The 15,460-nt window shown below is 33.2% G+C and overlaps 1 protein-coding gene across 1 annotated transcript in view; it reads right to left on the bottom strand.

The window, feature by feature from the left end:
* LOC128994468 (H(+)/Cl(-) exchange transporter 5-like) overlaps positions 1 to 15,460 on the bottom strand; it is a 60,391-nt gene that overhangs the window by 23,131 nt on the left and 21,800 nt on the right. Inside the window, exons 6-8 of the mRNA XM_054419043.1 lie at positions 1,515 to 1,727; positions 1,096 to 1,257; positions 327 to 474 (exon numbers count right to left, since the gene is read on the bottom strand). Of these exons, the coding sequence (XP_054275018.1) occupies positions 327 to 474; positions 1,096 to 1,257; positions 1,515 to 1,727 (523 nt within the window). The remainder of the gene's footprint in view (positions 1 to 326; positions 475 to 1,095; positions 1,258 to 1,514; positions 1,728 to 15,460) is intronic.

Here is a 15,460-nt window from a genome sequence, read left to right on the forward strand (position 1 = left end):
AGCAAACAAAGAAGAACAACAAACTGGTTTTTACACAAAAGATATGGTGTAGGGATGCCTATTCTGACACATAGATAATGTTATTCTGAGTTTGTTTAAATACCGGTATTGCAAAAAGTTGTTTTACATTTGAGCTTTTTAGGGACTTATGTCCCTACAAGCCACTAGTTTACATGAAAACTCAAGATCTTTTATATATAAAAAAAAGTCAAAATGACAACTGACTTTAAATTCTGATCTAGGGTTCCAATCCATCACAAAATATTTATAGTTTAGCTCACAAAACGTTCTTAAAACACGTTAATTGGGTGTTAGTTTTGACTGACCTATACAGCAGGCGATGTGCACCATAGGGCCCTCCTTGCCCAGGCTGAGGCCGGCAGACACTGCCAACATGATGCCTACAGACTTTATGATCAATGTCCACTTGCCCAGATACCCTCTGATGATAAACCCACTCAGAATCGTCTTGATCTACAACCAACAACGTAATTATGTAGACTACTAGTAAATCAAAGTTTTGCCTCTGTGTGGGACAACCATTCAACACTTTGGATATGTCTGAAATTTTTGCAAAAACAACTCAATATTAAGCAGATTAAAACAGATCAATTAGTTTTTGTTAAATCCAGGAATTACAGGTAGCATTACATTGACTGGGAAGGTGGTGAAGTCCTGTAATCCAGCTACTAGGAGGTCAAAGATTGTGGATATTTATAGGCATGCACTGTGAATGCAATACTCCCCGGTGAGGATTAACGTTTGCACTAGTGAGTACTACGACAATCCGCAGTAGTATCCTGATAATTAGACAAATTGGTTAATTACTAGGCAAAATGTGGTTCGGATTCCACTGTAAACTGTAGGTCCCCTAGTTGCCATTGGCTATGGGTTTATTAATTAACAGCTGTGTCTGAGGAACATGTCAGCCTTAGTCCCTAACAAGACTACAAGACTTCATTCTACACTCATCTCCATTCATACTTGGCTTAAAATACCTACAATTGTATGGTCACCATTTAAGATTAAAGCATTGAAGTATTAAAGTAAAGTACATATACCGAACCTTTGAAAATATCAATAAGGCTTATTTACCTCAGGAATACCAGAGCCACAAGCGTAAGGGGCGAACATCCTGACTAGGGATGCGGCCAGTAGAGCAAACAGCAATGCCCACAACACGTAGAAGATGTACTGTATGATGTAGGCTCCAGCACCAATCTTTGTATCAGCTATCAGCTCTGACCAAGTAAGCCACTGAAACATTCACATTTCTCGGTAATTTTTATATTCTATTTAACCATCTACTATTTATTTTTGCTATTCTTGGTGTGCAAAAATTGATCTAGGTGTAAGTGGAACTTTTGACTACGGAACAGGCCATTGTATTCCCGTGTTAAAGTTGTAAAAACTTGTAAAAATTTGTGATAGTTCAATTGTGTTTTTGACAGAATGCAGAAAAGAATTTTTACTGAGGAGACAAAACTGAATTCTAGATCAGTAAGTAGACCTACCTGAGAGCAGTTTCCTTTGTCGTCAAACGAGGTTTCATTGGAAGACCAGCAGCATTGCTCCTCGTTGAGCCAGAACGCTTGGGGACACAGGCCATACTTGAGGTCTGACATCCATGTAGCTCCTATGTCTATGACACCAGCCACACAACCAGTGACTAGACCTACCAGCAGCACACACAACCAGCCAGACCAGGCGTCATGGGCCCCTCTCACCTACACAAATAATAATTTTATCATAGATTGGGAGGGGTTTGCAGGACCAATTTATTTTACTTCAAGTCAGATTGTTTTGGAAAGTATTAATTTAAATAAAATTAATATTAACTGTCAAGGGTTTGTATATAACTTTTGTACATGATCTCCCACATATTGCAGTAAAATCGCACATCTTCTGCAGTCACAGCGAAATCATACATGTCTATGATCTGATCACGTGGGTGATCTATGCAAAATTGAGGGGACCACGTCTCGTTGTCCCTCCGTCTCGTTGTCCCTCCGTCTACTTGTACCTCGAGGCCTAGAGACAACTAGTCGTAGGTACAACTAGACGTAGGTACAAGTAGACGGTGGCTCACCCGACTAGTTGTACCTGCAGATTTTTAGGAGGTACAACTAGACGTAGGTACAAGTAGACGTAGGTACAACTAGACGTGTATCCCACCGACAAGTAGTATCACCTAGCTTGTACGGATGCGACCAGTTGTCCCTACGACTAGTAGTCTCTACGACTAGTAGTCTCTACGACTAGTGGTCCCTCCGTCTAGTAGTCCCTACGTCTAGTTGTACCTACGCGTATTTTGCGTCATTATAGTCTAGTTGTATCTATCCTTCAATTCGTTACCCTGTTTAATTGATTACTGCACGAGTACTTTTTAATAATACCCTTAATTAAATCAGGAACTGCAGTGTTCCGAGTCGATTGAGTATGATTGGCAAATATTTTTCACCGCAATACGATGTTTTAGTAGTTTTACAGACGTTAATTGGAGGCTGAAAGCTACGCATTGCTGTCCAGTACCTATATCACCTATATCATGTATAAATAAAAACATACAATAGCATCATGTGTAAGTGTATTCTGTAAAACTTTAAACAAATATTAGTAAAATAGTTTTCAGGTAAACTATTGTTGAATGAATTAGTTTTAAGTTGTTAAATTAACCTCGACCCGTGCTATATGTTTAATGGAGTTTGTCCGGAAAAATACCATAGTAAAATTAAATCAAATAAATAAAATCAAAAGCAATTCATAACAAAAGAATAATAGATACAGAATGAACGTAATTTCTGAAAATCGACAGGGCCCACATATGCGAAGCCTGTGCGTGGGGACCAAGTTGGCTCAATAATTGGCAATTTGTCATAGTCTTGTAACATAATTAACTACCACTACTATAATTATCAATACATTTTCAAAGGAGAAACAAACGTCCGATTATTTCTAGGCAGCCACAACAGATAACTTTAGAAAACTACGTTATAATAATTAGAACAACTCAAAAATTAAATTGTTAACATGATTTGTTTAGCCTAACGAAGAAAATCATGAAAACCAAATTTAACTCCCATTAGAAAAACATGGGGAGCAATTCCGTTTACGTATAAGCCGAGTGAGATAATAGAAAAATATCCGCCGATGCTTGATGGCAAATCTGTGCGTGCATACCTTTAATTTGAGACCTCAATAATAAATACCCCTGTCGCAGCAAACCTGCATACTACGCGAATTTCCATTTACCCGGCTTGATTTCTACTAAAATATTCCCTAAAAATTTACAGATTTATATCCTATCTATAATATTAAAACGAAACAGTGTTTTTTTATTTCACGATTCTGAATCAACCATTCTACGGATTTTCATGATTTTTGTATTGAAAGAAAGATAATTTTGAGAACTAGGGAATGTCGAAGCCATAATTTTAGTTTAGGGTCCCAGTTTTTTAGAAATTAAGTTTTAATTTTTAAAAAGTCTAGCAGCCGACGCTAAGATTCTAAACTAGCTTTTGGCATAAAATAATTTGCTTAACATAACAGCTGTAAACATTCAGCGTAGTGGGGCCTTGGTTTGTAACAAAAATTCAGCATTTGGATAAGATTAAAAGACATACTAAGGGTTGACTTATTTATACTATGTGTAATGCTAATCATTGATACGTTCAATACTTCGATAAGAGGATGACAGATTATTTAAATATACATAGTAAAATACTAGGATGTTCAAATTATTCTTTTAAGTAATCTTTGTTTGTTTTAGTGAAATATAATTTATTTTAACTAACAGCTGGTTAAATATAAAAATTCTCTATAGAACTATGATGAGGTTATTTTATTTAATAATTTGCTTAACATAACAGCTGTAATCATTTAACTTTTGTGTCACAAATTCAGCATTTGGATAAAAATGTAAAGCCATACTTAGGGTTGACTTATTTATACTATGTGTAATGCTAATCATTGATATGTTCAATTCTTCTGTAAGAGGATGACAGATTAATTAAATATACATAGTAAAATACTAGGATGTTCAAATTATTTTTTAAAGCAATCTTTGTAATCTTCGAATTGTTTTAGAGCAATATAATTAGTTTTAACTAACAGCTGGTTAAATATAAACTATGGAACTATGAGGATAATATTATTTACTCTTATTTATTTTGTCATTGATTATAGGAAATAAGTAAGATTAGTAGAGATAATTAGACCACAGTTTTAACCTAAATTAATTAAACCATAGTACAAATCGAGGCTCTGTACACGAGTCTTAATAAAAAAGGATAAATGCAAATTATTTTACTGCTACACTTTTCGAGGAAAGATTAGGAAAATAACAATGCTTACAAGTTTTAATTCTTCATAGTAGCTTTTTGTTTACAATTAATGTTTGTCTGCTTTAACTTTGTTTGGATTAGGCCCGGAAATATTGATGTCATAAAAAGAAGATCAAGAATAATCAGAAATCACGATTTTAAATTACCACCACAACCTCAGCCGGGTTTTATACAAAGATAAACAGATGGATGACATAGATTGAAATCTGTAACGGGTCTTATGATGATAACACCCAGAGTTACAAAGGATTTGTTTAGGCTATGTAATTGAAAAAGGAAAAGAATTAGTTAGGCTATAGGCCTACTAATTTTAAGTAACTAGCCTAGACAGTCTTGGCCTAAGCCTAGTACGATGGCATATTATGATCTGAGATTCTCATAAAAACAATAAATCTAAAGGAAAATAGGGGTAAATACAAATATATATTTAATTAAACGATAAATCAACTCACTTAAACGCCGGTAATAACTTCGAAATTAATAATAAGTCACCATTGCACAATGGATAATAACCGATCATGAAATACGTCGTAACTCAATAAATAACCAATAAAATCGAAATTTCTCAAGAATAAAAAGGTTTTAGAATCACTTTTTAATAAATAATAAACAGTTTTTAACATCAAAATCAATAATAATAATAATTGTAATAAACATAACCTGAAATGTCAAAACAAAATCAATATCTAGATACAAGATGACTGAGGTATCTGGGGCTATCTTTCAGTAAAAAAAAAGTACAGGGAAGACGAAAAATATGTAAAACATAGAGTTTTGATTAGGTGCAAAGATGAATTTTGACCTCTATGACGATTTTTCCATGTCACGTGGTTAGCTCTCAGCCAATAGCAAAATAGAAAATTAAATGAAACCAAAATTCTGAGTTTTGGAAGGGACGGAGATGTCCATTACGTGAAATCATGAGAGGGGACGCCTCGATCGGTCTCCTTTCTTCCCAGACTTGGCTCAGAGCTGTCGCGTTGCGACTTTGCTCTCCGATTTATTATCATGAAATTTAATTAATATTAATCTTTTAAAAGTGATTGATTGTGAAGTACTAAAAATATGTTTATAATTTCAAATAGTAAAAGTGAAACAGTATAAATAAGTGAATTATAAGAGAATTGTAAGTACACTAGGAAATTGCACCACATGCTGCAAGTCAATGAGTAGGGATTAAATTACGCCCTTTGAAATAATAATCTGCTTTTCTACAACAAGGAAGTTTAATACGAGACTTAAAAACATTTATTACACAAAAGAAACTATAAATTCAATAGCCTCTGTGTCACCCTACCCTGTAATATAAGTTAGGTGTAGGATAGCCTCTTTGTTCCTATCCCTGAAATAATATAAGTTAGGCTTGATTATTAATCATAAATTCGATCATAATTTGTCCGAAATTTTTTTTTGTAAAATGAAGTAACTTTTAATAAACCAATGTTAACATCAATTTGCCTTTTTATTGATATGTAGCTCCACCACGCACCCATAAAACGACCCTGAGATATTAAAGAGCCCAAGCCCAATTAACTTACATGTGATCATTTAATAAGAGTACTTTATTTTTATTTTTTACTAAAAGGCATAGACCTTACAGTCAAAGCAAGTAAAGTAGAGTCAGTCAAATTAAAGTAAAATAAAGTAAGATAAAACAAAACGTTACAACACAACGTCAACATTGACCTAGGATACTGCAATTAGACAAACCATCCTTTTATGAAATCGTGTTCAGTTGTGGTTACGTTTGGGGGTGCACTATATCAGCGCCCCCAAACGTGAAAATATCACTTTTATTTCAACTATGAATATATTGTAGTTTAAATTAACCAATATGGGAAATTACGAAGTACATTTATTCAATGAGGGTGGGTAATTATCAAGGATAGAACTGATAAAGGTATTGATAATAAACATTGACAATTATGTCATTAGCTTTACTAGCGTGTTTACTTTTTATATTACTGCTACATGTAACCAGTACTTTTTTTCAAATGAATGTTATTTGAACCAAACAGCTGTTTCAAAACAAACTGTTATTGTTTTTACTTTTCTTTTTTTACGCTTATTTATTTAGCAATTAATGAAATTGATATAAAGGATAGGTGTGACGATTAGTTTTGATGTTAGAACATCAAAGTTAAATTATGTGTACTGTGAATTTTATTGGATATTATCCAATAAAATCTCGAAAATAAAATAAAATTTGCGAATCGGCTGCAAATCTCACTTCAACGCTTTTCACATCGTAAAAATTGCAGAATTGCTGTTTTATTGTAAAATTATCGGATTTAAAATGCATATCGTATAGGCCTATGATGGAATAAAACATATTTGGTCACACAACATTTGTTTACAAGATGATTTTTCACATTAAAACTGCAAGAAACTTTGTCTTTACATGTGTAAACTAGCTGATCTGAATTGTACACGATTTTAACTGACTACTGAATTTCCGTACGTAGGACGGGCTAACACCTCGTTTAAATAACATTAATTTTAGTGAGTAGTTAGGTTTGCTGCTACGGGGAAGATGTTGAGATGTGTTTTTTTCAATTGAAATATTGATAGCTTAGTATGAAATAAGCCAAATTGCCAAATTTGATTACTTAAAATATATCCATAAACAAGCAAACTAGAACAGTTTATTTATTCTCCATAAGAATAACATGGGAATTTTAAATTTACAATTTTTTGAATTTTCTCCGTAGTCAATGAACATTCAAAAAAACTTCAATATACTAAATTATTTGTTTTTTTAAGCTCTTCAAAATGGTCTAGAGAGAAATTTAGAAATTTAAAGTTTTTAGGGGCAAAAACGAGAAAAACCCATTTTTACCCCATAAAACCCCCCATAAACCCCTGATCCCATGGTCCGATTATGCTGGTTCGCGAACTCGTTCGAATAAATGTAGGTTTACACGTTTGTACCAAATTTCATCGAAATCGGGTCAATTTTGCTCGAGTTATCGCGCTAACGGACACATACAGTATATAAATATATATATATATATAAATATATATATATATATGAATTTGAACGGATGGTGTTTTTGGCCTCTGGGGACCTCAAAACGAAAAAGTAAATCGGTCCCGGGTCAAGGTCTTACCATGAGACCTACGGTAATAGCTTATTCCCTATATGGGAAATTCGCTAAAATGGTCGGGTAGCAGAGCCAAACGAATAACCCATTTTCTTAAATTTATAACATTATTTAATTATTTATTTATTTTAATTATTTATTTATTTTACTTGACTGTTAATACCAAAGCAAAAGCTTCAACTTCGTATGCGTCCGGATTACGAATAAACCTAAAACAATCTTACACCAATTTACCAATAAGTTTAATAAACCAAAATTGCACATACTCCGGACAGATTTCTTATAAAGAGATGCTATGACAATATGATCAAATCTCTATTTAATATCGTTTAGGTTGTGTATTGATTAGTCAGGACATTGATTGAATAAATAAATATTTAAACAGTATATATATATATATACTAAAACATAAATACAGCACAAAACAAACATATAAAACATAAATGTAAAACATAAAACATAAATGTACAGTACATAAATAGCCTAATTGTTACAATAAATTAACAATGATCATTTGTTAAATTAATCAGTTCAATGTTATTTATATAATACGACCATAAAGATAGGCGAATGTCTCTCGTGTTTAATAGGACAATAACACGATATACCTTATTGTTGATTCAGGAACACGCCATGAACAGCTATTTCTGAGAAAGGTGAACGAAATACCTGTTGTAAAATGCAGCTAAAGACATCTGCTACACGATGAACAGCTATTTCTGAGAAAGGTGAACGAAATACCTGTTGTAAAATGCAGCTAAAGACATCTGCTACAACGTATTTGACTTATTGTTTAATATAAGCAAAACCATATAGATTCAGTACTTGGAAAGGCAAAGGAAATATTTTGTAAACAGCGTACAGAATGTCCCGTTAATCCCCACACGTTACTCAGAATGGACTTCATTTGCAAATTCTTAGAGTTTCCTTTCACAACAATCCATTCCAGTTATTGGGGTGTTGGGTCAGCCCTCTATCGCGTAGTTGCGAGAAAGTGATTGACCTCCAATCAACCTAAATATTGTTTTGATTTTACAAAAGTAGTACTGTGGTAGTTGCTAAAAAAAAACTCTTTCACTCACAGTATTAAACATTTAAAAAAAAATTTTGATTATATCAAACTGTTATGAACAGTGTGATTTTTTTATTAATAACATAAGCTTTTAGTTGAGTATTTTAAACTCCTTGAATGACAAAAGTTTTAATGTAAAACAGATCTATAATCTGATGTACGCTGCCCAACAAAGACGTTATTTATTTATTAGTTTTGAAATAATTCCTGGTAATACACATAGCTTAAAAATTAGTCGATTTCGAGAAACAGGTACACTACATTATAGTGCAAACAAAACGTAAATAACACTTAGATTTTCAATCCATTACTGATTTTATACTGATTTTAAGTCTAAATCTACACAGGCAACGTAACTTATGAAATACTCTTAGTTTATGAAGGCTGGGACCGCGTCTCGTTGTCCCTCCGTCTCGTTGTCCCTCCGTCTACTTGTACCTCGAGGCCTAGAGACAACTAGTCGTAGGTACAACTAGACGTAGGTACAAGTAGACGGTGGCTCACCCGACTAGTTGTACCTGCAGATTTTTAGGAGGTACAACTAGACGTAGGTACAAGTAGACGTAGGTACAACTAGACGTGTATCCCACCGACAAGTAGTATCACCTAGCTTGTACGGATGCGACCAGTTGTCCCTACGACTAGTAGTCTCTACGACTAGTAGTCTCTACGACTAGTGGTCCCTCCGTCTAGTAGTCCCTACGTCTAGTTGTACCTACGCGTATTTTGCGTCCTTATAGTCTAGTTGTATCCATCCTTCAATTCGTTACCCTGTTTAATTGATTACTGCACGAGTACTTTTTAATAATACCCTTAATTAAATCAGGAACTGCAGTCGATTGAGTATGATTGGCAAATATTTTTCACCGCAATACGATGTTTTAGTAGTTTTACAGACGTTAATTGGAGGCTGAAAGCTACGCATTGCTGTCCAGGGTCGAAATGGCAGCTATAGTTGTGATTACAATTTTCCAGCCCTAGTACCGAAAATCGCTTATTTAATTAAAACATTTATATATATATCATTAAATATACAAGCAGTATATCCCTAATGAATTGCAATAGACCGCTGCCCAGCAATTATGTATTACTATTTTTGCTGATTCCTTTAAATATTTTTTCACATAACCTTAAAGTATTTGCATTGATTAGTGTGCATATCTTATAGTTTACAATGGATTTCCCAGTGATCAATGAACAATGAAGTGTACAATGAAGTTGAGGTCCAGCGGTTGAAAACTCGACAAAAACTATGCAATGTACTACACATACTTCTCCTTTTAACATACACTGTAAATAATAAATGTGATTGGAATATGTTCCATTTGTATTGATTTTATTTTCATAATTAGTTGTTATTTCGTCACCAGCATAGCAACCCGTTAAACCCATGTTAGTTTTAAACATTTGTAATTCTTTTTTTTATGTCTTTTTAGCCTATTTTAATTTATAAAGGCATTCTGTAGATCGACAGGAAAATACATTTCCACCGATATGCGGATATTTTCTCGGTGATGTTCACGAGCTGATAAAAAGGTTGTAAAGAAACATGCTTGCCTACATTATTGATATATTTTCTCAGTTTTGTATAGTTTGGTGAAAAACAGCAATCGTACCACGGACCGATTTCATCTTCGTCTCGAACTTAAAAATGATCCCGAGCTGAAAAAAAGTCATTTTCGGCCCTAGGTACGAAATATACTCTTAAACTATCGTAGGATCGGTGAATACTAAACTCTATCTTGGAATTGCATACACTCGCTCCTATCTTTAAGTTTACGTTGTTGCCATACAATAAATGTATAAATAAACACAAAAATTCACAAGTTTTGTTGTAAGTACCTATATCATGTATAAATAAAAACATACAATAGCATCATGTGTAAGTGTATTCTGTAAAACTTTAAACAAATATTAGTAAAATAGTTTTCAGGTAAACTATTGTTGAATGAATTAGTTTTAAGTTGTTAAATTAACCTCGACCCGTGCTATATGTTTAATGGAGTTTGTCCGGAAAAATACCATAGTAAAATTAAATCAAATAAATAAAATCAAAAGCAATTCATAACAAAAGAATAATAGATACAGAATGAACGTAATTTCTGAAAATCGACAGGGCCCACATATGCGAAGCCTGTGCGTGGGGACCAAGTTGACTCAATAATTGGCAATTTGTCATAGTCTTGTAACATAACTAACTACCACTACTATAATTATCAATACATTTTCAAAGGAGAAACAAACGTCCGATTATTTCTAGGCAGCCACAACAGATAACTTTAGAAAACTACGTTATAAGAATTAGAACAACTCAAAAATTAAATTGTTAACATGATTTGTTTAGCCTAACGAAGAAAATCATGAAAACCAAATTTAACTCCCATAAGAAAAACATGGGGAGCAATTTCGTTTACGTATAAGCCGAGTGAGATAATAGAAAAATATACGCCGATGCTTGATGGCAAATCTGTGCGTGCATACCTTTAATTTGAGACCTCAATAATAAAAATGGTCGGGTAGCAGAGCCAAACGAATAACCCATTTTCTTAAATTTATAAGATTATTTAATTATTTATTTATTTTAATTATTTATTTATTTTACTTGACTGTTAATACCAAAGCAAAAGCTTCAACTTCGTATGCGTCGGGATTACGAATAAACCTAAAACAATCTTACACCAATTTACCAATAAGTTTAATAAACCAAAATTGCACATACTCCGGACAGATTTCTTATAAAGAGATGCTATGACAATATGATCAAATCTCTATTTAATATCGTTTAGGTTGTGTATTGATTAGTCAGGACATTGATTGAATAAATAAATATTTAAACAGTATATATACTAAAACATAAATACAGTACAAAACAAACATAAATGTAAAACATAAAACATAAATGTACAGTACATAAATATCCTAAGTGTTACAATAAATTAACAATGATCATTTGTTAAATTAATCAGTTCAATGTTATTTATATAATACGACCATAAAGATAGGCGAATGTCTCTCGTGTTTATTAGGACAATAACACAATATACCTTATTGTTGATTCAGGAACACGCCATGAACAGCTATTTCTGAGAAAGGTGAACGAAATACCTGTTGTAAAATGCAGCCAAAGACATCTGCTACAACGTATTTGACTTATTGTTTAATATAAGCAAAACCATATAGATTCAGTACTTGGAAAGGCAAAGGAAATATTTTGTAAACAGCGTACAGAATGTCCCGTTAATCCCCACACGTTACTCAGAATGGACTTCATTTGCAAATTCTTAGAGTTTCCTTTCACAACAATCCATTCCAGTTATTGGGGTGTTGGGTCAGCCCTCTATCGCGTAGTTGCGAGAAAGTGATTGACCTCCAATCAACCTAAATATTGTTTTGATTTTACGTAGTACTGTAGTAGTTGCTAAAAAAAAAACTCTTTCACTCACAGTATTAAACATTTTCAAAAAAATGTTGATTATATCAAACTGTTATGAACAGTGTGATTTTTTTATTAATAACATAAGCTTTTAGTTGAGTATTTTAAACTCCTTGAATGACAAAAGTTTTAATGTAAAACAGATCTATAATCTGATGTACGCTGCCCAACAAAGACGTTATTTATTTATTAGTTTTGAAATAATTCCTGGTAATACACATAGCTTAAAAATTAGTCGATTTCGAGAAACAGGTACACTACATTATAGTGCAAACAAAACGTAAATAACACTTAGATTTTCAATCCATTACTGATTTTATACTGATTTTAAGTCTAAATCTACACAGGCAACGTAACTTATGAAATACTCTTAGTTTATGAAGGCTTGGTATAAAAAGTCTTGTAAAGTGCCATTCTTGTGTGTTCTCTGGTTAGGAAACTAGCCTTAATATTTAGTTGTTTATGATATAAGCGGTCTGATTCATACCTACAGTGTATTCAGGTTTTGGACTGGCTAGGCCTATATACAAATATGCATGAGTGTTCGATGTCATCATGAGCGTTGGAATGTTAACCTAAAAAAAATGTCGTAGTAGAGGGTGATAGTGTAAATCATAGCTGTTCCCTGGTCCATCGGCCGGTGCCTCGAGGGGTAATGACCGACGGACTAGGGATAGAGCTGATGACACATCCGGTCATGTGAACATCGATATATTAACTAATACTATTTAATAGTAACTAGGTGAAACCCGTCGAAATCGACGGTTACTTTCAAGGATTACATTAATTCACCTAACTGCGATAAATTGGATGAAATATAGGCTACATATTTTGAGCATTTAGCATTGTTTAAAGAATAATAAGTGTAAAAACAATATTGATATTAATTGCGTTAGTCGCCAAATTCGGTTGATCATTCAATGAATAAAATATTCCCCTTACCATACGTCATCGGAGTTATTATTAGTATGTTATCTGGTATCTCTTCCTTTGGAAGAACCTTTAAATAGTATTAAAATCGTATTGGTGGATCTTTTGTAGTTAAACACTTCCGTGATTTCATCAGTGTAATATGATTTTATTTGAAAAGAAAACTTTTTTTGGGAAGACATATTCAAAGGGAGGTATATCCGTTACAGTGTAAGTTTGATTTTTCCTTCGTCACGTCGCGTCAGTTCATATCTTACTTCTGTGCCAACGAATGCACCCTCTAGCTTACTTTTGAGAAATTTATTTTGAGGTTACTGTTGAAGCTGGAATTTCTTGACATGGGGGATGTCAGTTTCTTAAATAGGTGACATACGTAATTTTGATCACCACAGTCCATATTACAATAATCAGCAATAACATTGCGTACTCCTTTATGCATGCTCAAACCCCCTCAGCTCCTGGACTACAAGGCCTGGCCTTTGTGTCAGTGGAATTTGACAAGCGAAGTTTGCGTACACCACCAAGAACCACGGCTAGGGCTAGGTGTTGACTATTTGACTAAAGCAACCAATCAGTTCTCACTGATCAAATAAAACTTACTAACTATATTAAGTAGTAATAAAAATATACCGCTTTTAAATTACTATCTAGATAAATAAATGTATATGTAACTTGGTCTTATGTGATTGTTGGATGTAACAGCCGCTCATACACTAGACAGAATTGTCACGTATGGAAATGTATAAGCGGTCTTTCGGCCTTGACGGTTTTATTCATATTTACAGTTCTGATTATGTAAATACTTAGCGGCTACTATTACAATTAACGTTATTAGTAATCTACAATAGTACAGTTTCTAAATTAAAACTATTTACATTAGTCAGTTCTTTTGGTCTTAACAAACTTATATATAGTTAAATATAGTTACTACCCAAGTTTGTGGAGGTATAATATCGCTTTAAACACGGAGCTATGTCTCTATTGTAATGATACCGGTATTGTTTGCGTATTCTTTCGATCCTTTGGTCCAGCATAAGATAGCGACCAGAAATCATAACGTAGCCAAAATAAAGTGTCTCCTAAAAGTAATAATGTTTAATGGTAGCTCAACGTTATTATCTGAAGCAACATTGATTGAAACCCAGATTTGTGTATGTTAAAAATAGTATTTATATGTTACTATAACTTTTACAGTTAAAGATATTTAACAAGGGATTGCGACGTTGTATTCCGCGTTGGATGGTTACTACATTTAGCCATGTAAAACAGGTTAGTTAAACCTTCAACCCTAACAGAACAGAGCGATAAATAATTAATTGTAATTAAGAAACTGTAAATATTGTACATTACTAATAACGTTGATGTAAATAGTGGCCGCTAAGAATGTACATGGTAAGAACAGCATATAGGAATACAACTGATAAGACCAAAAGGCTGCTTCATACATTTCCAGACTTGAATTTGGCTTAAGTAAAATTTGTCTAGTAATGTATGAGCGACTGTTACATCTACACTCTATCTATTCTATCTATATATTAATTACGTAAGCCGATTCTTTGCGTCAAAATTGTGGTGAGAGACTGGGAAATCGTAGAACGATTGTGGCATCTGTTGTGGCTGCCTAGAAATAATCGGACGTTTGTTTCTCCTTTGAAAATGTATTGATAATTATAATTAAAAAATAAATGATTTAGGATTTAATGAAAAACTTTTGCTTTGTTTTAATTTCAAAACATATGTTCAAGATTTATTCAATTTTTTTTATATTTTATTTTACCAATTTTAATTTTAGATTAATTTATTGTGGTGTTTAATCAATTATTGTATAAAGGGATAAACCTCAACGGCCACTCTTGGAAATCAACCTGGGAATAAAGATGAAATAGGTTCGTTCAGGACAGGCAATATATTTGTTCATTAATCATCAAGTAAGTACTATGACAAGTTCCAATGGGCGGAAACACATAATTTTTTAGAGGAGATTTTAACCAGGTACTCCAAAAAAGGTTCAAATAATATAGCCCAGCATGTACGGTTTTGAAGTAAGCATCCATATATAACAGTAAAACCTAGAGGTAGTTTCCGTTTCTTAAAACCAACCAAAAATATGCATGTCGATGATTCTGATGAAAAGTAATTAATTGTTTTTTAACTGGGTAATGGAAACCTAACCAGTCGCAAAATAGTTAGGAATCAGCCGTTGAATAGACCCCTTTTTGATAGAATATTTAAAATCAATCGCACCTTTAGGAGGAATACCACCACATAATCTTACACTAGGCTAATAGTAGTTTTTATGTTGATCAGAAACAAATCTAGCGATACGTTTGGTCAATGGGATGCTTTTACTTTACACTAATTTTGTTAAACCTTTCCAAAAGGAGCATAAACGTAGAAATAATAACTTCGTAGGGATGCTAATTTAGCGGTTTTGACCAAGAACTAAGCTTATCTCAACACACCTTTATTTGCCTTTTCATTTTTGACGAAGACGATTTCCAATCTTTCAATCAGGGAAGCCTTTTTATTATCATTATCATCAAACACAAGACCAAAGCTACCTTAGTAAACCAATATT

Source organism: Macrosteles quadrilineatus, unplaced genomic scaffold (genome assembly GCF_028750875.1).
Source record: "Macrosteles quadrilineatus isolate MER2022 unplaced genomic scaffold, UCM_ALF_1.0 Scaffold_5__1_contigs__length_97177068, whole genome shotgun sequence".
NCBI lineage: Eukaryota > Metazoa > Arthropoda > Insecta > Hemiptera > Cicadellidae > Macrosteles > Macrosteles quadrilineatus.